The sequence below is a fragment of the Artibeus jamaicensis genome, unplaced genomic scaffold (assembly GCF_021234435.1).
Source record: "Artibeus jamaicensis isolate MK-2021 breed Jamaican fruit bat unplaced genomic scaffold, CSHL_Jam_final scaffold_474, whole genome shotgun sequence".
NCBI classification, from domain to species: Eukaryota; Metazoa; Chordata; class Mammalia; order Chiroptera; family Phyllostomidae; genus Artibeus; species Artibeus jamaicensis.
Window position 1 is genome coordinate 26782725 of NW_026522046.1, and position 26243 is coordinate 26808967.

Below are 26243 nucleotides of genomic sequence, written 5' to 3' on the forward strand. Positions count from 1 at the left end.
ACACTTCCTTTCTAAGGTGCTCCGATAACTATCATGTTCTGATCCATTTGAAGGAGAATGAGCTGTGGAACCTGGATTCCAATTCCAGCCCATTTGCTTCCTGGAAGTTTGATACTGAGACTTCCTACTCCATAGAACAGGGAGAGCAAGACCTGCTTCATCAGGGTTCAACATAATTTGTTACCCCTACACCTATGAACAAAGTAGAGTCATAAAATTTGCTCCCTTCCTGCTAAGTTCTCCAAATGCCTTCTTTGAATTTGTTGCTTCTTCACATGTTCAATGTGTGAATGCCTTCAATCTAGCACTTTCTGCAAAATATTCCCATTTGAATTGAAACTCAGTTTGGATAAGGAGAAGAACGACTCACTTGAAAAACCTAGGAATCAAGCCAGATACATTTATGTGACCTTATTTATTGGGAGGAATACTTTCACAGTGTCAGTTTGGTAAATAATTCAAAACAAGAGCTCACATTCCTTTTTCCAAAAAATAAAGCCAACTCTTTGATATTTCTACTAGCTATAAAAAAACCAAAGCCATATTCTATTTTTATTCTTGGAAGGCACTGATCTCTAAATAAAAAAGTGTACGATAGCATAGATTATATATAACTGACCACCCTGTGAGATGAGTTATGTGTCTTGGCTCCCAAGAAGAGTGGTATATTTCTCAGACAGATCCTATGTAAATAAGTAGAAAAATGTACACAGTTACCCACTGATAGCAGCACATCAGAGGCCATGAAAGTCAACACCACAGCCCTCCCTTTACCTAAGTCCACAGCTTTCTTCACCTGGAAGGCCTTCTGAATCTACTCATTCTGGTTATTTCTTCTGGACTCCAAACCCTCCCCTACTTTCTCCTACCATATCTGAGGATAAAAGGAGCCAATTACTCCCATTTTATGAAGGCCTATAACGAGCTTCTCTTTGTAGACTTACCATGGCTCTTTAGACATAACAAGGTCTTACCTATTACCAGGTTAGTAAATTTTGCTGACTATATAGTAATTGCATAAAAATTAATGCCTTGGGTTATATTTCTAGGGCTCAACAACTTATGTGATCTTGTTAAAGATAGACCATTTATTTTGGATTGTCCATCCTGTCCTCATAGAAATTACAGGCATGTTCAAGTCCATTGGACACTGTGACTGTGGAAGAGGTAGTATGTTTATCACTTTGTGAAAAAACAGAGGTCTTGTATTTCGATGAACTTGAGTCCAAATTCTGATTCTGCATTCTTACTTCATTAAGTGACTTAACTCTCTGACCATTTAACCTCTTAATTGAAAATAAAGATAATAATAGATAACTATGAGGATGAAATGATAATTATATAAAACTCCTAACAGAGTGATTGGTATAAAAGTAAACACTATTAGTTATTCCACACATCAACACTCTCTAATATTGTAAGTAATTCACACACATATATTTAAACTAAAATCTTATTTTTGTTTTTGATTGTGATTTTGCTTAATTAAGATTTCCACTAGAGTTTTTAAATGTTACTATAAAATATTACTATAAAATTATAACTCCTTTCTGAACCCTCATGATTTAGGATTTTTTCTAATTTTAGAATATTTTCCAAAATGTTAATTGGTATACTTTCTACATTTCTAATGTTTCGGTTTCTTTTAGCATTTTACAACCATGAAACAATATAGAAGTATTTTTTTTTACCAAGATCACAACATTATTGGCATCTGGAATACAACTAAAATATAAGTGTCCAAACTAAGAAAGAATGTTCTTTCTTTCTCACATTAATAAATAGCTGTATCTTTCATGATAGATATGATCATGTAGAGTATATGGACCAAAGTGAGGTAAAATTTCAAAATCCAAGTTAATACTATATTACTATATGTCATTTTCATGGGGATATCCTACTGTTTTTATCTTTGTCACTCCCGAAGGAACCAGGAAGAGTGTAATAAAATATTATCATTATGGTTTGAAGGAAGCCTCTCTATGCCCAGCCCCACTATGGTAGATGTTAAATATATGAAGATTTTTAAGAAACAGACAGAAGAGAGGAAAAGCAGAGAGAGGGAAGAGAAGGAGACAGAAAGACTGGGCAGGAGGGGGACAAAGAGAGAGAGAGCGAAAAAGAGAAACTCTGCCTTCTATAGTGCACAGAGGAAAAAAAAATACTCACAGAAAGGGAGCCAGCCTTCTCACTGTTGATGTGGGACTTATAGATAAGCAAGGCTAAAACTATCCACAAGGTAAAGAATTAGAATTGAAGTCATCTGTGTGAACTTCTGTTTAGCTTAATATAGGTACAGATAGCTGCATATAGAAAAATTCTGCATATGTGTCCATACAAGTATTAGTGTACAGTTAGCCGAGCGGTCCAAGGGGCAATGACGCTCCAGTAGCAGCAGGCATACCTAGCACCCAGATCTTGGTTTCCAGCACCACTCTCCAATAGAAGGAACCGGAACTCCTCGGTGGAACAGCTGATCCCAAGACAGAGTCAGGAAACATGCAAGATGAGCCTGGGTCATTTTAAATCCAGGAAAAAGTAAATAAGTATTCAAAAACACCCCCCACACACAATGGTGGGGGCACAGCAAATGGACACAGGAGCCAGCTGAAAGAACCACTGACAGCCAAAGCCAGAACAATGAGAGCAAAAAGAAATAAATGAGACAGTATTGAATGTTGTAATAAATATCCCTAAGTGCATACTGATAAAATAGTTGACTAAATAATTTGAATGAAATAACTGGAGGAGGAAGAGACAAATCTGTGCAGAAGAATTCCTTATAATTTATGTAGCTATTCTGCCCTGGAGGAGGTTAAATAAATGCCCCACTTCTTGAGTGTGGGCTGTACATGGTGACTTCCTGTCAAAGAGCACACTGGGCAAAGTCGGGGGGTAAGTTTACAGTGGAGAAACAGGTAAACACCACCTCAGCCAAGTGATCAAGGTCAACATCGATAGTCATAAGCCATGTTATTGAAATGTACTCTTACCTCTGTGGTTTTCCTCCCCAAACTCCATTATTTCATGGACTTAAAATAATTTTATGTAGATACTATGAATGATTATTCTCCCATCTGATCTCCTCTCACTTCACATAAGCCTAAGGAGAAAAACAAGCCTTTGGGTATCAATCATATGAGTGAACCAAATCTTAATAATCCATATGTACTAATTTACTACCTGGAATCACCCTAAACACTCATGCCTTGTGTGATTTTTTAGGGTGTTCCGTAGACTTAAAATGCTTGTCTTCCTCATACTTTTTTCTAAGTTCAAAATTGTGGTCATCTTTTCAGGTTCACCTCAGATAAGGTTCTCCTCCCCAACAGAACAAGCTGCTCATTTCTCTGAGTGGTCATTATAGTGTGCCCCTCATTATCTCAGGGACTTAAAAACAATTTTTTATAAATGTTATTTCTTGATGTTTATAAACAATGTTGTTTATAGACATTTCTCCTCTTGGGCTGTAAGCTTCTTACAAGTAGGCTGCACATCATGGCCCTCCTTGCTCTCACAGTTTCTGACATTCATTCATTTATTCAACAACCATTTATTGCTGCTTACCATTCACTGCCATTAAATGAACAGGAGGAATAAAATTACAGAGAAAAAGTAACAACTAAATGTTAATACCATGGGGGGAACTTTTCAAGCCAGGAAAGCTCTGGAAAAAAAATGAGAAGGAAAATATTGCTACAGGTCAGCTTTACTAAAGTATTAACAGAAACCTTCTATCACAGAACTGATTTATTTTTCCAGCCAGTGTGTATGCTTCTAAGTTAAAGGTCTCTCCTCTACCAGCTTGGCAATTTAATGTGATCTGGGACCCCTGTGGTTTGTGTATAGAAAGCCGGTAGACCAGGGTGAGTAAATAAATCAAAGCCATGTTCATCTTCAAAAGAAAACATGAATGATCACTAAGAATTCAGTGAAGGAAAGAGACAAAACCTTTTTTTCATGGCAGAGGCCTAAAGTCCAGCTTGCAACTGACACACCACTGCATTGGGTTCTTAGAAAAGAACTTGCTTTGAAAATTTCTACTAAAGCAAAACATGTTGCTATCTCAATGTCTACATACATTAGGTTTATTTCAAATACCATTTTGGGTTGCTCTTGTAATGTACTTGGTTTCTTATTTCTCTAGTATAGAATAATTTAAATTCCATTTTTCAGAGCATCAGTGCCAAAATATATTTTTCATTACCCTTGTCAAACAATTTCTGATAGGGTGTTTTTAAGCCGATACTATGCTGCATTCTAGTTCAATATCTGTCTGTCCTTCTTTCCTTCCTCCCTCCCTTCCTCCCTTCCTTCCTTCCTTCCTTTCTTCCTTCTTTCCTTCCTTCCTTCCTTTCTTCCTTCCTCTTCTTCTTTCTTTTCTTTATTTCTCAGAGCCAGGCTTCCTGGTCTTTTCCACTGAACCTTCAAATTCTCTTTACATCTAGTGATCCATTCACCCCAGGAATGCAGAAATAATTTCTTATTTTAAACAAGGATATCAAATGGTCAACCCAACATTTGTTTAATTGCCCAAAACAATTAACTTCCTGAAAACTAGCTCTCTTTCATACCAAAGTTTCAGAGTCACAAAAAAGTGTTAATATTATTAAGATTTCATTAGCCACTCTACTTGAAAGTTTCCAAACTCTTCCTGAAACACCTGTTGTGCCTTCACATCTGACCCCCGATACATAGTCAGGGATTGACTCTTTCTCCTTATTAGGGTCCCTATACAGTTTTCATAAACTCTGATCCACTTCCAATTTTAACAGAAGGGCATACTGAATCTATTACTCTTCAAAATGTTTCATGTAAAATGTCATCTGAATTTGGAAACAAGAAACACCCCATGAATTGTTCATAGGACTACAGATTCTAAGATCCCCAGCACGGTAGTGCCTAAAGCATCCCAACGTGGCCTCAGCCTGGTCGAGTTCCCATCCTGCCTCTGCCACAGATTAGGCAGCCTTCAGCAGCATTTCCTGGATCCCTGAGCATCATCCATTCATCCTGATATTCTCTGTGGAGCATGTATTGTGTGTCATGTACCGAGGTCACAGTACTGAGCGAGGCAGTCAGAGCGGGTCACTAAGGTGACCCCTCAAAAGGGCTAAGTTTCTTCATCTTTAAAACAAGAAATAATAATGCCCATCCTGTAGGACTTAAAGATTAAATGGCTCCTCCTACATAGAACTTCTTACCACTTCCGCTCTACTTCACCACCACCCTCCTCCCGCACTTTCTTGTCCCTAAAGGATGATCTCATTTAGCTCCCCTACTGAAGCTCTTCAAGATGAAATGTCCTTTTTCAAATCAGACCAGACCAGTCTATACCTCTGGTCAGAGTTATCCTGGAAGCTGTCTGTGTGGCCCCTACACAAGCAAGTGGATAGTGTCCCTGGTTCATGACATGCCATCCACCATCTAAAAGATACTTGGGTTTCCTCCATCCATTTGCTTATTCTTCCCAAATTATCATTTCCAGGTGCCCAACCAGAAAGAAATGACACAGCATCTCCCGTTTGATTGGAGAGAGATTTCTCTCTTCCATGTGAGTTTCCTTGGAGATTCCTCATGCATCGTTAATTACCAAAAAAATGCATAAACAACTTTTTAAAATGCATCTGCATTTAAATCTACACTCCATGAAATGGAGCCACTCCAAAATACACAGTTGTTTGGAGGTATTAGTTGACAAACTGAAAGCTGAGGAATGTATTTCTAAAAGTGTGTGTGTGTTGAAGTATAAAGTGTAACTCGGAGAAGAATCGAATGTTCAATACTATGTGTATTTGTTTCTAGACTCTGTTAGAAGCTGTGTAGCCAAGTTGTTCTTCACCTGCTCTCTGAAGGGCCATTACTGCCTGTACAGTAAGTCCAGCTTCATTCTTGTCAGCCCAGAACCTCAGCCATGGATCCAGATCATGTTTTTGTTTCAGCAGGTGTGTATGATTTAAGTTCATCGTGGCCCCTTCATGCGTCACGTGGTATGAGTTTATAAGCATTTCTACTGAATTATTCTTTGACCAAGCTGGGTATGTTAGTAATAGCAATACATGCACATTGCATCACTAATTTTTAAGAAGGATTTTTTATATTTTAGAATATTTTCCTTTTAAAAAGCCCTGACTTACTAATCAGGAGGCCAACCCTATTAATATCTATCTAAAAAAGAATGAAAGGGAATATACTTTTTGCTAAACAAATAACAAAAAAAGCTTCTTTGTGAGAATGACTTTCATTATGTAGAGCTAGACTTTACTTATAGTCTTCCAATCTTCAATTAATTTGTGTCTCAATACATCCTTTTTGACATTTTTTATTTTTTATTTTTTAAGATTTTTAGATGAAAATTTTTTTTTGTATTTTTTAAAATTTATTTAATTATTGTTCAAGTACAGTTTTCTCTCTTATACTCCCATCCCAGCCCACCCTCCCCAGTGCTCCCCACCTCCCTCCCATTCCACCTCCCCCCCCCCCGCCTTAGTTTTTGTTCATGTGTCCTTTATACTTGTTCCTCTGAATCCTTCCCCTTTTCCCCTGAAATTCTTTCTCCTCTGGTCCCTATCAGCCTGTTCTGTATTTCAGTGTCTCTGGCCATATTTTGCTTTCTTGTTTGTTTTGTTATTTAGGTTCCTGTTAAAGGTGAGATCCTATGGCATTTGTCTTTTTTTAAATACTGCAATTGCTACTTTTTCCACAAAATATATGTATATAGGCAAGATTACACAATGAGGAATGTTCAACTTAACAATCAAGGATTTGATGCAGATGACTGTGGGGGGAAGAGTTAAGGGGTTTAACTGGCAATAGGAAAAATATACAATAACAATTAAATACAAAATTTCATGCAAACATTTTAGCATCAAAAGAGATTCTTATTTGGAAGTATTTCTCTTAAATGCATTAAATTTTCACATAAAGCTTGTATATAAAGTGTGAGTAATAGATGACATCTTAGACATCATTTTTACAGATAAGAAAACTGAAGGGGAGAATTCAGACCATCTCTCTCCTGGTCTAGTTGCCTCTTCATTGTTGCAAATGTGTTAAAAAATAAAACAAAATGAGTGGATGCAGGCAGGTAAGGGAAGATGGAGGGTGGGGAAACAGAGTTCAAATGTTATAAGATGCTTAAAAATTAGGCCAAGTGGTAAGATAGTTTATTTCCTTCTATAAATAAAATATTTTATAATAGCGCCTACAAAAGTCACCAACGAGATAGTTATATTTTTTGTAAATAAAAGCAGCTGAATATATCATAAAATGGAATGATAGTAATTAAGAAAAGAGACAGCTTAGATGTGCCTTAAGACTACCATCTTTTTCTATAAGACTTACTAATATTTTAGAGAGAACAACTCACATTTTGATGTGAGTCAAATTGCATTGGAATACAAAAACAAAAACAAAAACAAAAAACAACCCAGCATTGATTTTTCTTCTATTTCTTAAAAGAATGACCTTAATTTTCTTTACTTACTTTACTTACAGGTTTCAAATAGTTTTCATTAGTGATTTTGTACTTGGGTTGATCTTTGGCTTTGTTCTTAACAGTTGTCAGTTTTCTGAAAACAAATCAAGGAAACGTGCTTTAATTTTTGCCCCTTTATCTTATTTTATTGACTTGGTCTGGTTCTTTGTCTTTCTCTGTAAGCAAAATCGCCAAAAAGCATGTTTATACTGCTGTTCTCCTTTGCTCATTTTACTGTAATGATTCTCTTCTTTTCCACACCTTTAATATTGTGTGGTCTGCGTGAGCTTCAACTTCACACTATCAATAAAAGATTTGAATAAAAGTCAAATCTTTGACTTGACAGTTATAAACCCAACCTTGTATGTTTGGCTGGATGCCTTCTCTGTCAATTTAACATATTCATGGAGCTCTCAAATTCACTCATTTCAGCTTAATTGCTCTTTTGGATTGGTGATCAATACAATCAGGCTCTGCTTTTCTTTAAATAAAAAAATTACATGCTTGTAAGTTTCTGATAATAAATCAAGAAATTCCAAGGTGTGTCCACATTATGGTTGCATAGTCCATTTAACTGTTACTGGCTCTTAGCCTTTTTTAATCTGTGGACCACTTACTCAGAGTACAAAATTCTTCACCTTTCCCTGCTCTGTATAAAAAAACAGCTCATCTTGATGATAATAATTATGTATTTCTGGAAAAATGTATTAATTTTTATTTACTAAATAGAAACATTTCATATACAAACTACCAAGAGAGTCTCATAAGTCAATGCTTGGATATCTTTTTCACAGAAAATAGTATTTTATAAGCTAGTATTATTATTCTATCATACCTCAATCTAAAATATAATACCTATGGTTTTATATGTATATAAATAATATTTTATTCCCTTTGTTTATGTTCTATGGTGTTTTAAGTATATTTTATTGATTATGCTATTACAGTTGTCCCATTTTCTCCCCTTCACTCCCCTCTGCCCTGCACACCCTCTCCAGCCCACATTCTCCCCCTTTAGTTCATGTCCATGGGTTGTACATATAAATTCTTTGGCTTCTACATTTCCTATACTATTCTTACCCTCCCCCTTTCTATTTTCTACCCGCCATCTATGCTACTTATTTTCTGTACCTTTTCCCCCACTCTTCCCCTCCCACTCCCCTACTGATAACCCTCCATGTGATCTCCATTTCTGTGTTTCTGTTCCTGTTTTAGTTGTTTGCTTACTTTGCTTCTGTTTTTGTTTTAGGTGTGGTTGTTAATAGCTGTGAGTTTGTTGTCCTTTTACTGTTTTATCTTCTTTTTTATCCTCTTTTTCTTAGATAAATCTCTTTAACATTTCGTATAATAAGGGCTTGGTGAAGATGAACTCCTTTAAGTTGACCTTATCTCAGACCTTATCTGCCCTTCCATTCTAAATGAAAGCTTTGCTGGATAGAGCAATCTTGGATGTAGGTCCTCACCTTTCAAGATTTGGCATACTTCTTTCCAGCCTCTTCTTGCCTGCAAGGTCTCTTTTGAGAAATCAGCTGATAGTCTGATGGGAACTCCTTTGTAGGTAACTGTCTCCTTATCTCTTGCTGCTTCTAGGATTCTCTCCTTCATTTTAATCTTAGCTAATGTAATTATGATATGCCTTGGTGTGTTTCTACTTGAATACAACTTCTTTGGGACTCTCTGAGCTTCCTGGACTTCCTGGAAGTCTATTTCCTTTGCCAGAATGGGGAGTTCTTCTTCATTATGTTTTCAAATAACTTTTCTGCTTGTTGCTCTTCATTTTCTCCTTCTGGCTGCCCTATGATTCAAATGTTGGAACATTTAAAGATGTCCTAGAGGTTCCTAAGCCTCTCCTCATTTTTTTTGAATTATTGTGTCTTCATTCTTCTCTGGTTGGATGTTTTGTTCTTTCTTCTGGTCCACTCCATTGATCTGAGTCCCAGTTTCATTCCTATCACTATTGATTCCCTGTACATTTTCCTTTATTTCACTTAGCATAGCCTTCATTTTTTCATCTAATTTGTGACTCAATTCAACCAATTCTGTGAGCATCCTGATTACCAGTGTTTTGAATTGTATATTTGATAGGTTGGCTATCTCTTCATCACTTAGTTGTATTTTTTCTGGGGCTTTGATCTGTTCTTTCATTTGGGCCATTTTGTGTGTGTCTCAGTGTACCTGTTACATAGTTAGGGGCAGAGCCTTGAGTGTTCACCAGGGTGGGGCAACCCAGTCTCTGGGTTGTGATGCTGTATGTGGAGAAGGGGTCCAAGAGAGAACAGTGGTGCTTGCTTTGCTCTCTACTGGGTTTCAATCACTTCCCCCTCTTCCCACAAGAAAAGTGGGCCCTTCTGGTGCTGATTCCCATGTGGGTCTCTCCAACCAACTCTACTGTGAGGCTGGGAGTTTCCGCTGCTGTTACAACCCCCCACAGGTGTTTTCAATCAGAGATTTGAGGCTTTATTTCCCTCACTTGGGCTCTGGGTTGCGAGGTCTGTTCTGCTCCCCAGTTGCTCCTACCAGTTTATCTGCTCAGAAATGTGGGACTGCCCAGTTCACAATCTGCTGCCTCGCCGGGTCCTACCACTGCTGCCTTGCCAGCCAGCTGCAGCCTTATGTGCCCCCCTCCATGACCTGCCACCTCATTGGGTCCGCAAGCCTCAACCTTGCCTGCCCCAGTTCTCCAGCCACTGCCTTACCATGAGTCCTCTCCACCTGGCTGCCCGACTCTGCCCCTCCTACAGGTCTGAATGAATGTGTCTTCTTTAAGCCCTTGGTTGCCAGACTTTCATACAGTTCAATTTTCTGTAAGTTCTGGTTGTTTTTTGTTTTTTAATTGTCGTCCTTCTTTTGGTTGTGTGAGGAGGCACAGTGTGTCTACCTACACCTCCATCTTGGCCAGAAGTTCAATATGTTCTATGTTTTTATAAAATTGTTCCCTTGACTTCAAATGCTTCTCACACTTTGAGGTATAACATCAGAACATGTGACTGAATATTAAACACAGAACTGACTAGTAAATTTACAAATACAATTTAAATCTTCCTTTGAAAATTTTATTTTTGTTAGCTTGAATGAAATATGTATAAATGTGATTTTCTTTACATTAATGATTCTATTATCTAAAACTTATAATATCTTAAAGCTCTAGGAATATTCACTCATTATGTATTTCAGGATTAAAAGTGTTTCTATTTCCCACACATCCACTCACACTGTTCATGTTTGAGTATGTGCAAACGAACACTCAATTGTTTAAGTTCCAGTGTTATGATCAACTCTGATATTTGTGCTTCAGATTTAATTCTATACCTTAATTCTCCGAGCTTTGAACAGTAAATGTGAATATTTATGTTAATCATTTTCAAATTAGAGAACATGCTTTGGAAATGATAGAAGTAAATACTATCAATAGAGATCAATATCAACTGCCTTAAAAATCTTTTTTAATAATTTAAATGTTTCTGTTAAAAAAGGAAAAGCCTGAAATATATCATATGTTTGATCTTCAAGATGGATTTCTTTGTTGTTTTATTTAAGTTTAAACCATGTTGAAGTTCAGACCCAAGCCCAAATTGTACATTATAGTCAAACAATATTGTTGTGACAAGAGATGACATGTTTTTCTCATTAATGCCCTTTCAGAGCCTGTTTCCAGAGCCCCTGTCCATACAGAGTCATTCTGTGCAATTTCTCAGGTCTCTGTGGGAGAAGACCCAGGCTGCCGGTGCTCACAGCTTTGAAACAGCCATGATGGAGTCCACATTTCCACAGCAGAAGGTACATGCCTCTTCCCCAGGATATGTTATTTTAAACTAAAATTCATGATTATCTTGAAACAGTTTGCCTTTTTCTCAACAGTTCAATGTTTTCCTTCTTTCTCTTACCATCTCCTTTATTACTTAAAAATATCACTTAGTAAGTCATACAGTGGACCCAGGGTAGCGTGAGATCAGTAGACAGGGTCACCGCCTATTGTGACTTTGCTAAATCATGATTTGTTAAGTGTCACGCAGGGTGCCAGATGGTGAGCCCCATTCAACAAAAGATCACAAGAGAAATTGAAATAGATAAGTTTATTACTCACAGGTCCTGGAGGAAGTACACAGCAGGCCTGTGAGAAGCCACTCGAAAAGGTTAAGGGAAGGTGCAGACAGAGAGGGAGGCAGAACCTGGGGCACATGCCTTCATCTGAGTCTGTGGAGAGAGTGCTTTGGGGTTCCCAAGCTAAGGCCAGATTGGCCAATTCAAACCTAAAAGAATGGAGTTTTCATTAAGCCCCACAAAAGTCTTATTAAATGGGCACCCAAAGTGAAGGGCCTGGGAAGCAGGGAAACCTTGATCATGGGGCTGTTGGGGAAGTCACATGAGAAATTTGTTTGCTTGTGACTCTGCAGGCTGTTGTTCAGGACATACACTTGCATTAGGGGGCTAGTATCAGTTTAAGGCTCCCACAGGCTGCTCGGCCAAACAAAATGGAGTAACTTAACTAAACTTTGACACTGCTGTTTGAAGCTCAGGTTCTGACATAATACAGCCCACTCAAAAACTATACACACAGTATGCAATAGAAAACATGTTACAAAAGAAGACCATGGACCGAAAGGGAAAGAGCATCAGAGAACTGGGCTCCAGGCTTTTCAATGCTTTTCATTTCTTCCCTCTATACTTCCTCTCATCCCCTTTTCCTCTGCAGTCACCACAAAGCAAAAAATAAAGATGAGCAGGCAGGACAGAGTATGGTCAGGGTGAAAGAGCTCTGCTGAGGCAGGCAATGATGATTTCAGGCCCAGAGCATTTCAGGGGTGTGGAAACAGGCATAACTCTCAGGACATAGTGGCCTGAGACCTCCCGAGCAGGCCCCCAAATTTGGAGAGGTCAAGACTGTGGAACTACACCCATCCAGTCAACAGAGTGAAATTGAAAGTGGACACACACTGACGCAGTCAGATTTGCATGTGAGGAAAGTCATAAGCCTGGGTGTAGAGAGAAAGATGGGAGAACACCTGACTGGAGACAGGAAGACAACTTAGGAAGCTGTTACTGTAATCAGGTAAGAAGTGAATACCTGAACCAAAGCTCCAAGCTGGAAGTTGCAGGAAGAAGACAATTTAAGAATTATTAAAGAAATAGAATCAACAGGACTTGGTGCCTGATAAGGAAGATGAAAAACCAAGGATGACTCCAGGTGCCTCTCATGGCTAAATAGGTAATGGTACCATCCTGGAAAAGAGACACCACAAAAGAAGCAGCTGTGGGGAAAGAAGAGAAAGCATTCTGGCCCACGTGTTTGGAGTCTTGAGTTGTTTGTGCAGATAACCAGGTGCTGATGGTGGTGAAATGGACCTCAGGAAGACCAGGACTGGAGATATGGATTTGGGAGACAAACGGCAGTACTTGACATCATGACAGTAGATTGCATTTCTCAGGGAGAACAGAATATGCATAATGAGGACAGAGAAAGGTTATTGATCTCTTCTTAGTAAACATCACCAGCTTCTCTATGTCCTTGCCATACTCAAAATCTTGGTTATTCTTATTTTGCCTTCAAGAAAACCCAGAAAGAAGCATCGGATGCTTACTGAGCAAAACAGAGGTAATGAGCGTACATGATCAAGGTTACGAGAGTATATGATCATGGTCTGGTCCTCCTTTTACTATTGAGAAGGGAACAAACATGCCAATGTTAAGTGTGTTCAAAGTACAAATGAGTAGCAAATTGGACAAAAACTGTAATATTGCGAAACTAACTCAATATCTCTGAAGAGCTAAAGTCTTGTAAAAGGGTGGGAAATGGGTGTGATTAGCCAGAAGTTTATTTAAAATAAGACACATTCAACTATTTCATCACTATTTTTTGGGTTTGGTTTAAGACTGGAAATGCAGTATTAAAAACTGAAGGAAACACCACAATTGCACCAAGGCAAAGTAGAATGGAATTCTTTGTATATTTGACTCAAATTTTAAGCTGGTGCATCATGTTTAGAGACAATTCCTCAAATTCTCATAAATTTTTCATTGTGAACTGTACATTGACTAGAGACAACTAGTAAGTTAAAAATTGGCAAGCCACTTCAAGTCCTAAGAGGTTTAAAAAAAAACTTGGCAGACCAATTTTGCGCATGCTCATAAGTATACTTATTCATATTTCTCCTATTTGAGACCAATAAATAGTCCTCTAGGGAAAAATTAACTGTAAAGCAAAATGTTTTCAAATTTTCAAAAGTTTCATAATTTGGTTTAGTCATAAGTAACAGAAAAAAGTCTTTACTGTCTGGAATGTACAATGTTTGGCAAAGGTCTCTGCCGAGGTATTTCCCAATCAGACTGATTCGCTTCTATTTTTTATGAAGTGTTCTGCTCACTAAATTCAAAATCGCTGTGAGAATGGTCCAAAGACTGCTTTAGTTTTTACTACATGTACAGCATATACATACACTAGAGGCTGAAAATGGTGAATGTTTGTGTATCTGCTGGTGTGATGGAGTGGATGCTGTAGCTAAGTGGATTCAGAAAGGGGGAAACTGCTGAGAAAATGGCTGAGTCTCTAGAACATAGTACTAGGAGGCTTGTTATTCTGCTACTTTTTAATAAAATTCTGGAGTTTCAGAACTGAAAGGCAACAGTATGGTATATAATAACTCGCAGATAGATGGCTTGGGCACAGGGATTGCACCATGTGTACTATTGTTGTTTCAGGGTCCCAGGGTGCCTGGCACATGGTAAGCACTCCATATATAATAGGTACCAACCGAATAAAGTGATGTTGTCATTTTCTAAATGTTAAAATTGGAAGCACAAGGACCTGTTGAAGGTCACAGAGCGAGTCAATAGCAGACCAAGAGTACAAGTTCATACCATGGTGACATCAGGGCTGTCGACAATATAACTGATTCTTCTCTACTCTGGGAACATATGATTACATTTCCCTGGAAGTAAGGGTTGGCCCATGTGACTTGCTTCAGCCAATGAACCCTGAAAAGGGATGTGTCACTCCAGGCAGAAGCTTAAGCCAGTATGTTATTCTCCAAGTTGCCTCTCTTTCCCAACCTGGTGGTTGTAGATACAAATGTTTATATTGGGCTGTCGGAAGATGAACACAGAACAGAAGACACACCTAGAATTCCAAACCACCATGCAGAGGACTGCCACTCTGGAGAGCAACCTAGACCCACCACACACTTAACATGGGAAAGAAGCAATCTTTTGTTTTGTTAAAGACTAAGTTTTGATGTTAGTTAGTTATGGTGGTATAACCTACCTATCTTGATTCACATACCTACCAGAGTAGGTAAGCATGTTGCCTCTGAAGCCAGATTTCCTGGGTTTAAAACCTGATCTGGCCACTTTCCAGTTCTGAGGCCTTTGGCTGTATGCCTCAGTATCTTCACTTCAACAAAGATGAGGATAGTACTGCCTACCTCATACAGCTGTTTGAGGATTGAATGAGTTAATACATAGAGAGCTCTCAGAACAATGGCCACCATTGCGATCTCAATAAAATGTTAGCTAATATATTGATTTCTAGCCAGCATATCTCTCTCTCTCTCTTTCTCTCACTTTTCCCCTCTTCCTCCCACACTCAAAAAAGAAGACAAATTCAAATTTGTTGCAGATGCATTAAGAGAGGCTCAGAGCAGAGGCAGAAAGACGAACCTCAAGAACAGTCTCTCAAATAATTGTACTTTTCTAATTTGATCATACCAATATTATCAAAAAACATTCTCCCAATGTCAAACAAGAATTTGCTGTATAAAATTCAAATTATTATTTGAAAACTATTCACCAGTCTTATGCAGGAGTACAATTGTGAAAATCCTTATTATGCTAAAATGCTATAATATTTTTGGTTATAAAAATAAAAGTGTAATATAATGCATCAGTTCAATAGTTTAAATAATAAAGTATTATCATCTATAGATATTTAAATGGAATTTGATAAAATTCAACACCTGTTTTTAATAATCACACACTTTATATAAAAATCTTATTAAGGTATATCTCCCTAATTAGGCTGTTTTCTGTGAGAGTATATGTTTGTCATTATACACCCAGCACCTAGAGCATCACCTAGCGGACAAGAGGCACTCGGTGGCATGTGTTGACTGAATAAAATGAATAAGCACTGTCAATAATAGATATTTCTTAGTATGATAAATACTTGTCTTATAACATAAGAAAAATTACACAGAGATGATTATTACATACAAAAATACCCATTATAATCTTTTTTACTTAGTATTGTTCACAAGCATCAGCCAACATGAGAATGTCAGCTCTGTGAAAACAGGGATCTTGTCTGTCTTATTTGTACAGCATATTGGGTATTTAAAGAGCGTGCCTGGCTCATAGTAGGCATTAAAAATAATAATAACATGTTGAATAAACAGAACACAAGATAGAAGTAAAAGTATACTACTTGAAAGAAATCAAATCAATGTTACTTTCAGATAATGTTGATCTCAGATAATATGAGAATTTTTAAAACTATTAGAATTAATAATATTCATCATCATCATAATAGTTAACTTTAACTGGGCATTTAGAATATCCCAATCATTGTTGTGTGCACGTAATACTTATTATTTCACTTAATTCCAACAACAACCTCTTGAGATAGAGAGCATTATTATTCCCATTCTACAAATGAGTAAACTATGTAGAAAAGAGATTAATTAATTTTCTCAAAGTCACAGAGCAATGGAGAGAAATAAGACTTAAATAAACATAGTGACATACCAGATTCCTGGTTGGGAATAACAAACCTTAGAAAGATGTTAATATTTTCTAAGTTGATTAACAAGTTAACTAAACTCCATTTTAAATTCCAGCAGGGTTTTTTGATACTTTATGAAGTGATGGTGAAATATAAGGAAAAGGATAAACAGGTGAGATTTGTTTTTACATTTTTGAGAGGAAAAAAATAAAAAAGAACTTCCCTGATTATTAATACATACTATAAAAAACTATAGTCATTAAATCATGCTTCTTTTAGGGCAAGAATTGACATACAGATAAATGGAATATACTATGTAGTCCAGAAACTGACACTAATATGCACATATAATATGTTAATATATAATATATAATTAACTACATATAAAACAAGTTAAATCCTTTAAAAAAGATGAGTCAGATGAATTAGGTGTAGAGAGCTGCTGCACAACATCATACCCGTAGGCAATGACAATATATTGTACACTTGAGAATTTGTTAGGAAGGTAGATCTTATGTTGTGTTCTTCCCATGGACGACAGGGCAGTGATTGCTGGGGAGATGGGTGGTAGAAGGGAACTAAATGGTAATGGAAAAAATACAGTAAAGATTAAAAAGTGTTCTTCCCACAATAAAAACCTAAAATTTCAAATAAATAATTTTTTAAACTACCAAAATAAAACTCTATACCAAATCCTAGAGCTAACTTTGTACATATAAAAATAGTAAAAGCATTTTCTATAATTAGAAATTAGACAAGCTGATGCCCCAATAGTTAACAAACATTTTACTATAGTACCTAATACAGGAAGTCAAAAAAGCAAATAAGAGGAATAAGAATTGAAAGAGGAATAAGAATTGAAAGAGGAAAAATGAGAGAGATACAGAAAGAGAGAAATTATTTATAGACGATAGAATTATTTGTATATAAAATTCAAAAGAATCTAATGAAGATTTAGAACTTATTTGGGTGATCTGTGAGGTTAATTGATATAAGATCAATATATAAAATCAATAATAAACCTAAATATGAATAATAACTATTAGAAAATGCAATGAAAACATATCACTTATAACAGCAACCAAATCGATAAGGAATAATGTAAGAAAAGATGGGGAATTCTTTGATAGCTTGACAAACTAATCCTAAATTTAAGAATAACCCAAACAATTCTGAAAAAGAAGGTAGAAGAGGAAATTTTTCTATTAAGAAAATAAAACCTACTCTAAAGCTGTGATAAGAGCATGATTATTGCTGCGGGAATAAACTATAAAAAACAGAGTCCAGAAAGAGCCCCAGGCATATATATATATAGATGCTTCCTAGATAAAAAAGGAGAATTTCAAATCGGCAAGGAGAAAATAAATTTTTTAAAAAATAGTATGAGGACATGCGACTTTCCAAATTGAAAAGATAAAATTAGATTCTTCCCAGACACTATATAGGTATATCAACTCCAGATAGATCAGAGGCCTAAATGTAGTCACCTTAGAACTGGAAAACCAAGGACTGCTTTATGACTTCAGGGAAAGAAAGGATTTCTTAAGACCTGACTGAGCAGAAATCATGAAGCAACATGAGCAGATATGACTACATAAAAAGTTTAAATTTCTGTGTGACAAAACACACCATAACAAAGTTCAAAGGCAAGTACAAGCTGTAAGAAGGTGTTTGAAATGTACATAACTCACAAAAATCTTCTATAAATCAACACAGAAGACACAACAAAAGAGAAAACTAAGCAAAAAACATGAACAGAAAATTCACTGAACAGGACACTCAAATGACCAAAAATGTGATGTTTAGACTCACTAAAAATTATTGAACTAATTGATTTAAATTTTTAAAAGTGATACACCATTTTACAATAATCAAACTGGTGAGAATAAAAAACATGGCAATAAAAGTCTTGCAAAGACATTTAAAAAATTAGAATGTTTATACATAACAGATGAGACTAAAACATGTTTACCAACTTAGAAAAAAAGTACTTAAGAAAAATATATGTAATAATTAAATCAGACTCAAACATAAAAATATATATGTAATAACAATATATATAATTAAATTAGACAGCTCGCTCACAGTCAGTGTAGGTGAGTAAGTAGCTTTTCAGAAGTCTTAATCTCATTTAAAGCTTATTTTTAAAATGCTGAACCATCCCCACAAAGGATTCCCCTATCTAGTTAATTAACAGATTCATTACCCAATGTATTTATCTCCTCTCCACCAAAACATTTAAGTTCTCTCTTAACAGAGCTTAAGCATCTTACAGAGATGCTCATTTCTTTCCACAAGAAATTTTTGTAATTATAATGTACAAAAATTATAATGTACAAAAAATTTTCTAGACAAGGTTTAAGACAAATTTTCCTTTACGACAGTTATAAAAGGACAATCTGGAAGTAGCTAGTTATATTATAAATTCATTGTATCCTGTTATCTTGCAGTTCCATTTCTAAGTAAAACTCACAAAGCTACACCAGGAGACATGTACAGATGTTAACTGGGCACTATTTGCACCAAAAAAATCAGAAGCAATGAAAATGTACATCAGTAGAAGAAAGAAGGAAAATGTTGTGGTATAGTCATGCTATAGAGACAGTAAAAGGAAGTTAATTAGACTTTAGGTAGCAACATAGGATAAATCTTGAAAACATAATACTGAATTTTAATAAGCGAGTTGCAAGAGTATGACATGAATAGTATGAGAGATTGCATGAATTTTTAAAGCGCACTAAGCAGCACTATGCATTTTTTATGGGTACATATACTTGTGATCCAAATGTAACACCATATTTAGTCGCACCGAATTCATGATGGCATTGTCTCTGGATAATGAGGAAGTAGGGGAAAGAGTGAGGAACTTGTTACTGGAAAGGAGATTAGGGAGATCTCAATTTCATGTGTAATTTTGTTTTTAAAATTCAGAAGGAAAAAATGAGTATTTATTAAGTTTGTCCAGCAAGTTCATGGGTATTTGTTACATTATCCATTGTACATGTTTTTCTTTCCCTTTGTAAAAATGTAATTAATTTATAAGTAATATCTAACAGTCAAGGATTGATAGCTTTGCTACATAAAAATATTAAACTTATAAAAACCAAAACCTGCCTATACAATAATTGCAATGAAAATAGTATAACAAGCATAAAAGACAAAGTTTAATAATATCCTTAAGATACTATAAGCTCCTTCAAATTAATAAGCAATGGCCCAAGGACATGCAAACGTGAGACTTGGAGTCCAGAAAAAGTATGCAGCCTCATTAGTAGTCAGGATACAACAACTGACAATAAAATAGATAAAATAGCATGGCCCTTTTAAATTCATTTTTTAAAAGACAGTCATCAATGCTGGCTAGATTAAGGGAGTTTAGACACTTTCACACATTTCTAGTTGAAGTGTAAATTATTTCAACATTCTTTAAAAACAATTTAGCAATGCTGGTCAAGAGTCTTAAAAATATTCATATCCTTTAACATAGTAATTTTACTTCTAGGAATCTGTTCTAAAGAAATTATCTGAAATGTGTACAAAACTTTAGATATAAATACCAAAAAAGTGGAGATTTGTGAACAGCCTAAATGTCTAAAGAAGTGGAGTATTAGATATAGACATAGAGATATAAATATAGAGATATTTCTTGAGATGAGAGAATTAAAGTAATATATTCATCATAGGAAAAAATATTGAGGAACTATGAAAATTATGTTTATGGGAAATGTTTAACGACATGAAACAATATTTATGTCAAATACCACATTGCAATATACAAAATTGCTTATGTAAAGGTTATTTGGAGGACTGCCCACTCGAACAACAAAAAGGAAATATACCAAAATACTAGCAGTGGTTAGCTGTGGTTGATGGGACCAGTATTTTCTAAATCTTCTCCAAGAAGTATGTATTTCTTATAGTCAAGGAATAAATATTATGACAGAAGTACCACTTTTAGTTATCCTGTTTTATGTAAGGAAATGTAAATGGGCAGCTTACTTAAAGAAAATTCCATTTTTAGATAGTCAATTTTTGTTATAAAATAAGGATTTTTACAAGGAGAGAAAAGCCATTGACTTATTTAAGAAATGGGAGAGTGGCCTCCAAGGAGCCAGTACGGATATGACCCATATTTCCACCCCTCAGACAGGGAGGCGCTCTGATCAGCAGAGGACCAGGCGGTTGACAAAGCTGACTGGGTAATTGCTAAAGGACCGGAATCTGAGAGCGAAGTCTCCTTTATTGACACACATGTTCCAGTTCCCAAAGCCTGAAGAAATTCAATATGCCATAGAAATGAGGTCTCAAAACTATGCCCATTATGGAAACAAAAAAAATTAAAATTTGCCGCTGAGATAAAGCGTGCTCCATCTGGCTAACATTTGGAGATTTGTTTTCAGTCCACATTGCTACAAACACACTTGACAGTTCTCAGGGTAACTGGCAGTAGTGTCAAAGCATAAATAAAACTACAGCACCGATCCTGTGTGGAACAAAAGGAGGCCTTCTGTTGCTCCCGAGGCTTAGATTCAGTGTTTTGAGATAAGCTGTTAACACAGTGCTTTAATAAATAAATAATATGCATAAGGAAGTAAATAAGGAGTATGCTTATTTATTAGAAAGGATGTTCACTATTCAAATTCTTATGAAACATGTAAGTCTACACAGTGATGTGAGAGTCAAGTTTTAGGGGCCAGCCTCAAGGGACAGCAGTGTGGATCCTGGTGTTTGAGAGCAGTCAGCTATGTTCATCCTCCCTTCCAGACCTAGCAAAATGGGAATGGGGTAATAGGAATCAGGTTCGGATCTCAGAAGCCTAGATGAGGGCTAGGCCAGGGCCAGGGCAGGAGGAGTGGGCTGTGAGCTCAGAACCAGGAAAATCTGATAGGCAGTATCTAAAAACCAAAGGTGAGGTAAAGAGATTAAATTTATAGGTTCAACAAGAGCCTATTCCAAGAAGCCACGTGAAGGGTAAATCCAGGGATTAAGGGGTAAACTCCATGGGAATGATAGGAAACTGGAAGCAAGGGGCCTGGAAGGGTAGACTGAAGGCAGGATGTGCAGTGCAGATGCAAATATGTTGGGACAATCTTATGGAAAGCGAGCCAGTTAGTAGAAGAGTGGGCATTAAAGTATGGAGTCTGGGTTTTTTAAAGAAGGAAATGGGTCCCTGTAAAGAGAATTACATCAGCAATGACATGGAAGAGACCAAAAAAATCACACTGAAGACATTGTAAATGTGACCCTAAGTTCAATCATTCAGTTAAAAATATTTGGGGGGAATGCCTGCTTTCTGCCAGGCACTGGGCAGAGAAAGCCAACAGCAGCAATCATGCCCTGCCCCAAGGGAAACAGTAACATACAAATAAATAAACTCGCAATCCCACCCCGATGGAGACTAAAAACATAAAATGCCCAAAGGAAGTGATGAAAGGAGCATCTGTTGTGTGGTCAGGGAAGACTTCTCTGCGGTGGTGTCTGATGAGTTTTCCTGGCAAAGAGAATATGTTGCACAAAGACCTCAAGATCAAAAACCAAAAAGAGAGGAAGAATAAGAAAAGCAAGGTGAAACCTTGGCATCTTAGAGCATTTTCCTCTGAATTTAAATCACACTTGCCATCAGAAAATATTTCTGAGTGATCATCCTCAATGTTTATATTCATTTCCTTATAAGTTATATCTGTGTATTATTATACTCATTTCCATTATAAAACATTCCAAAATAGAAATGTTAAAGGATGAGATGAAAAATAAAGTGACAGTTCCAATATTTTCTTCTTCCTGAGTCACAATGGATGGTCATGCCTGCCCAGGAAGGACCTTACTCTTCTCCCACAGTGTTGGAAGAAGGGCAAGTTGAGAGTTCACCTGGGGAAATTGACCTCTGGTCTTATAAGCCACAGCAAGGAGTGGAGATTTTATTTCAGTCTCTGGAAAGTCACCGAAGAGTTTTGAGCTGCTTGTCTTCAAATGATCACTCAGTGTGTGGAGACTAGATCAGAAGTGGCAAAAGCAGAATCTGGGAGATTGCGAAGGAGAAGATTACCGATCCAGATGAGAGAAGAGCGTAGTTTAACTGGGATGGCCCTAATCAGGATGAAATAAATGACTCATCAGTATCAGTTTTGGATATAAAAGGGATGTAACAAGATAATGGGTGGGAGGTTAGGGTGAGGGAAGCTTTTGAATATCTTAAATTTAAAATGTCTACTGAGATGTTCTAGTGAAATTGTCTAGGAGGCAAATGTGAAGCAGTTTAGGTCAAAAATATAAATGAGGACATTGTCATCACAAAGGTGATGACAAGAGCCTGGGGGAGATTAAAGCAACCTGGGAGAGAGGATAGAGAGGAGAAGGCCACAGTTCAGGATTAAATCCAGAAAGCAGCCAAGAGAAAAAAGAAAGCCAGCAAGTGTAGAGGTCACAGACATTAAGAAAACGCCCAAGAAAGAGAAAGGGGGCAGCTGGGATTCGGCAGCCAGATCAAGGAAGGACAAGTACAGAAAAATGCCCACCCATTTGGGAAACTTAGAAAGAACAGTTTTAATGGAGTTTTAAGGGCAAGGTGCAAACAGGACTCAGTGGAGGAAAATGAGAAGAGAAAAATAAGGAAGGAAACATAGCAAATGTAGACAGCTGTTGTAAAAGTTTGGTGCCGAATGGGCTGGTAATGGAGCAAGTATGGAGATAGTTTACTATGGAAACTTCGGAGCATGTTTGTAAGTTGTTGGGATGATGCAATAGAGAGAGTGAAAATGATAAGCAGATGGGAGGAAAAGGTCTGCATGCAGACCCAGATCAAGTAGTTGATGGTGGAAAAGTGAATGAGTTCTTTTGGTTAGCTTTTCACCTCTTCGGTAAAGTAAGAGGTGAGACCATCAGCTAAAAATCAGATAGGGAAAGGAGGGGTAGTATGTGGGAGGTTTGAGGAATGAATGTCTGAAATGAAATTCCTAGAGAAAGCATCCATGAATGACCTTGCCAGAGAAAAATATCAGGACTATCAGGCAATGAGAAGCACCCATGTGGGATCTGAGATGATAGATTTAAAGTAACACGGACATATGGTTTCTCTCCAGCAGTGATCAGCTGTTAGGGTGCTAAAATAAGCTTTTCTTTTTTTAAAAAAATTCAGTGGTAATGAAATGGTACCAGGTTTCAAGAAGGCAGGAAAGATCTGTGTTTGAGAGGTGATAGAGGCTTAGGGTGCAGACCGAAAGGAAAGGTATAAAATGCTAAAGAACAATCCGTACATAGGAAACCTGATTTGAGAAACAGAAAGATGCTCTTCAGAGCCCAGAAAAAAAGTTATTTTCTAAATGATGAACATGATGGATTTGTGCTGAGCCTCTTTTTACAAGAACCCTCTGCTTTTCCTCCACCACCAACAGATGCTCTGCTATTCCCCTTGGAAACAAGGACACGAGCTCATTTATCATGAAGCTGGCCAAGGCTAATGCGGACAGCCAGCCGAGCAAAGGGAGAGAGGCTAACTGTGACCGGGGCCACATTTCTGCCATGAGGCTTGCAACGCTAGGTAGCACAGGGAGAGTCTTAGCTTAAGCACAAGATGAATTTTTATTACAGTTTATATAGTATCAGTGGACTCACACTCCTCCCCTGTAGCCACATAATAGTTCAACTGGGATTAACATGATTAACGTGAGAGGAGAGGCTCGAAGGGGAAGAGTACTTGAGAACTGACAGGTCTTCTGGAGACTTTTATGAGCATGACTGTTATTGATGACTTGGGACCACTGAGTGTGGAAGTTCAGTCAAATTCTAAACTTTGCCTCCCAGAATACCATCTCTACCTTTATCTGAATTGATTTTTTCCCCTTAAGAGCTTTACATTATAACAATCTATTGGGCCCTTCCTTTAAACAATTCCTTACACACAACTCGTTGTATTAAAGGATGGCACACGATTTTGTAAATGCATTGAACCTAAGTGACAGTTCCATTCTCTATTGAAAAGTTAGGAAGTTGCTACTCTTACACCAAGCTAATTGATATACACTATTAATATCTGCCTAACAATGACCCATGTATACTGTACCTCTGTTGTACATGAGCTTTTTAAAAGAAATTAAAGCTGACATAAGAAATATTTTCTTGGATTTTTTAAATCTTGGTTTATCACGTGCACTGCATTTTCTTCATGTTACACAGGCCAGATTGTCCTATAATGAAGCATGTCAACTTTACTACTGCAGTGAGCATTCCTTCACAGTCAGCCAGATGTTCTGCATCAGTCAGGGGGGCGAAAAAAACCTAAGAAAAGAGTTAACAAAATAACTCTATTCCTGGGGGAACAGAGGTATGCAGTTCCCCTGAAATGCCTGTTCTAATCCAATGGTGGTTTAGATTCTTTCCTTAAACAATGAGTGCATGAGGAAATGTTTTTCTGTCCCCCTCGATGTGATCACGGATAGTGTGGGAACACCTACAAATGCACTAAACTATTAGAATAAACAGTACCTCTTTTCAAGCAAAGTGGAAGTGTTGTAGTTAGAAGCTCAGGGCCTGGGTTCCTATCCTGGCCCTGCCATTTGCCGGTTCTTTTATGAATGTCCTCTGTGCTTCATCCTCTTTACCTGCCAAGTGCAGAAAATACTAGGACCCACCTCACAGGGGACTTTGTGGGATTTGGAAGATACAATACATATAAAATTCTTAGAACAGTGACTGACACTAAGTGCTCAATAAAAGATAACTAATATTATTTTATTGCACTTTTCCCATAAGAATCCCCCAAACAAAAGGAAAGGCAAAGGTGCCACCTCTTGAGAACAAGCTTTATTCCCACCATAGCCAAAAATGTATCCAGGTCCACCCAGGCCTATTGTAAAAGGAGACTCACTACTCCCACCAAATGATAGTTTTGTGAGTTAAAAGCTGGGCTTCACTAAAATGATGACACTTTTTCTTATGTGGCTCATGAACACACTCTAAAAACAATCCCAAAAGAGACTTTTAAAAATGTTTTGGGCAGCGGCTGTGTCACTAAACTGTAGTGGTCAAGTTTAACACTCATTTCAAAACATAAATTCTGGGCTTTTAATACAAACAACCTATAGCAATTTAAGTATCTCAATATTGGACATATCAGGAAAGACAACAGTGACACTATTGGCTTTTATTTCCAGAACCCTGACAGTTACATGTTGATGGGCCAACTTCAGGTTCCAAGGATGTGGTACCCTCTTCAAAGCCCCGAGGGGTAACAAGACTATGGAGTGATTTTTTTTTAATTCAATAAACAAACATTTCCTAGAGTCTAATTAACTTCAATATATTTTTTTGTATTTTATACTATTTTCAATATAATTTGGGGTTCTTACTGAAGACCAATCTGAAAGGAAAGGGGCCTTTTTTAAAGTTCTCTCTGTTAATGACAGTGCACAGAATTATTTAATGCCTCATGCCAGGGCCTGAAAATTCCTTCTATAGTCTCCCTGCAGCCAACCCAAGTAGCTCATGCCAAACATATGCTGCTTTCTTCAGAGTCTTTCACCAGAGCTAATGGGAAGCATTAGAATACCCCCCACTCTAACCCTGGTCTCGCTGAGTAGTTCCCAGACCTTAGTGCATGCAGGTCTCCCTGGAGAGCTTCTTTAAATGCAAGTTTCCAGGTCCTCTATGGATCTTGCAAATGGCACTCCCTGGGGTGAGCCTGGGGCTCTGCATATTTGACAAGTGATCCAGGTGGTTCTGAAGCCAGAGGTGGCACAGACTACTTCTACAGACACACCGAAAGAAAGACAAAGGCTACTAGAATCCAGTTGACTTGGCTTAAGTCACAGCTCCACCATTGACATGCTCTGGGACCCTGAACAATTTGTACCCTGTACCACAGTCTCCATCCATAAACCAGGAACTAATCCAACCGCCTCACAGGCTTGCTAAGAAGGAAACATGAGATGGTTCATTCAATTAAACACCCAACAGAGCACCCAATGCAGAGTAAATGCCCAAGATGGCACCTGTAGAATGATTACTTCATAAATTCGGAGGCTGTGGTCAAATCGCCTGTTTAGTCTTCTCTTTTCT

At 37.3% G+C, this 26243-nt stretch overlaps 1 protein-coding gene across 3 annotated transcripts in view; it reads left to right on the forward strand.

The window, feature by feature from the left end:
• VEPH1 (ventricular zone expressed PH domain containing 1) overlaps positions 1-26243 on the forward strand; it is a 198927-nt gene that overhangs the window by 137177 nt on the left and 35507 nt on the right. For all 3 annotated transcript variants that reach the window (XM_053658046.1, XM_053658045.1, XM_037126372.2), the window contains 2 exons: positions 5806-5945; positions 11120-11254. In XM_053658046.1, coding sequence (XP_053514021.1) covers positions 5806-5945; positions 11120-11254 — 275 coding nt within the window. The remainder of the gene's footprint in view (positions 1-5805; positions 5946-11119; positions 11255-26243) is intronic.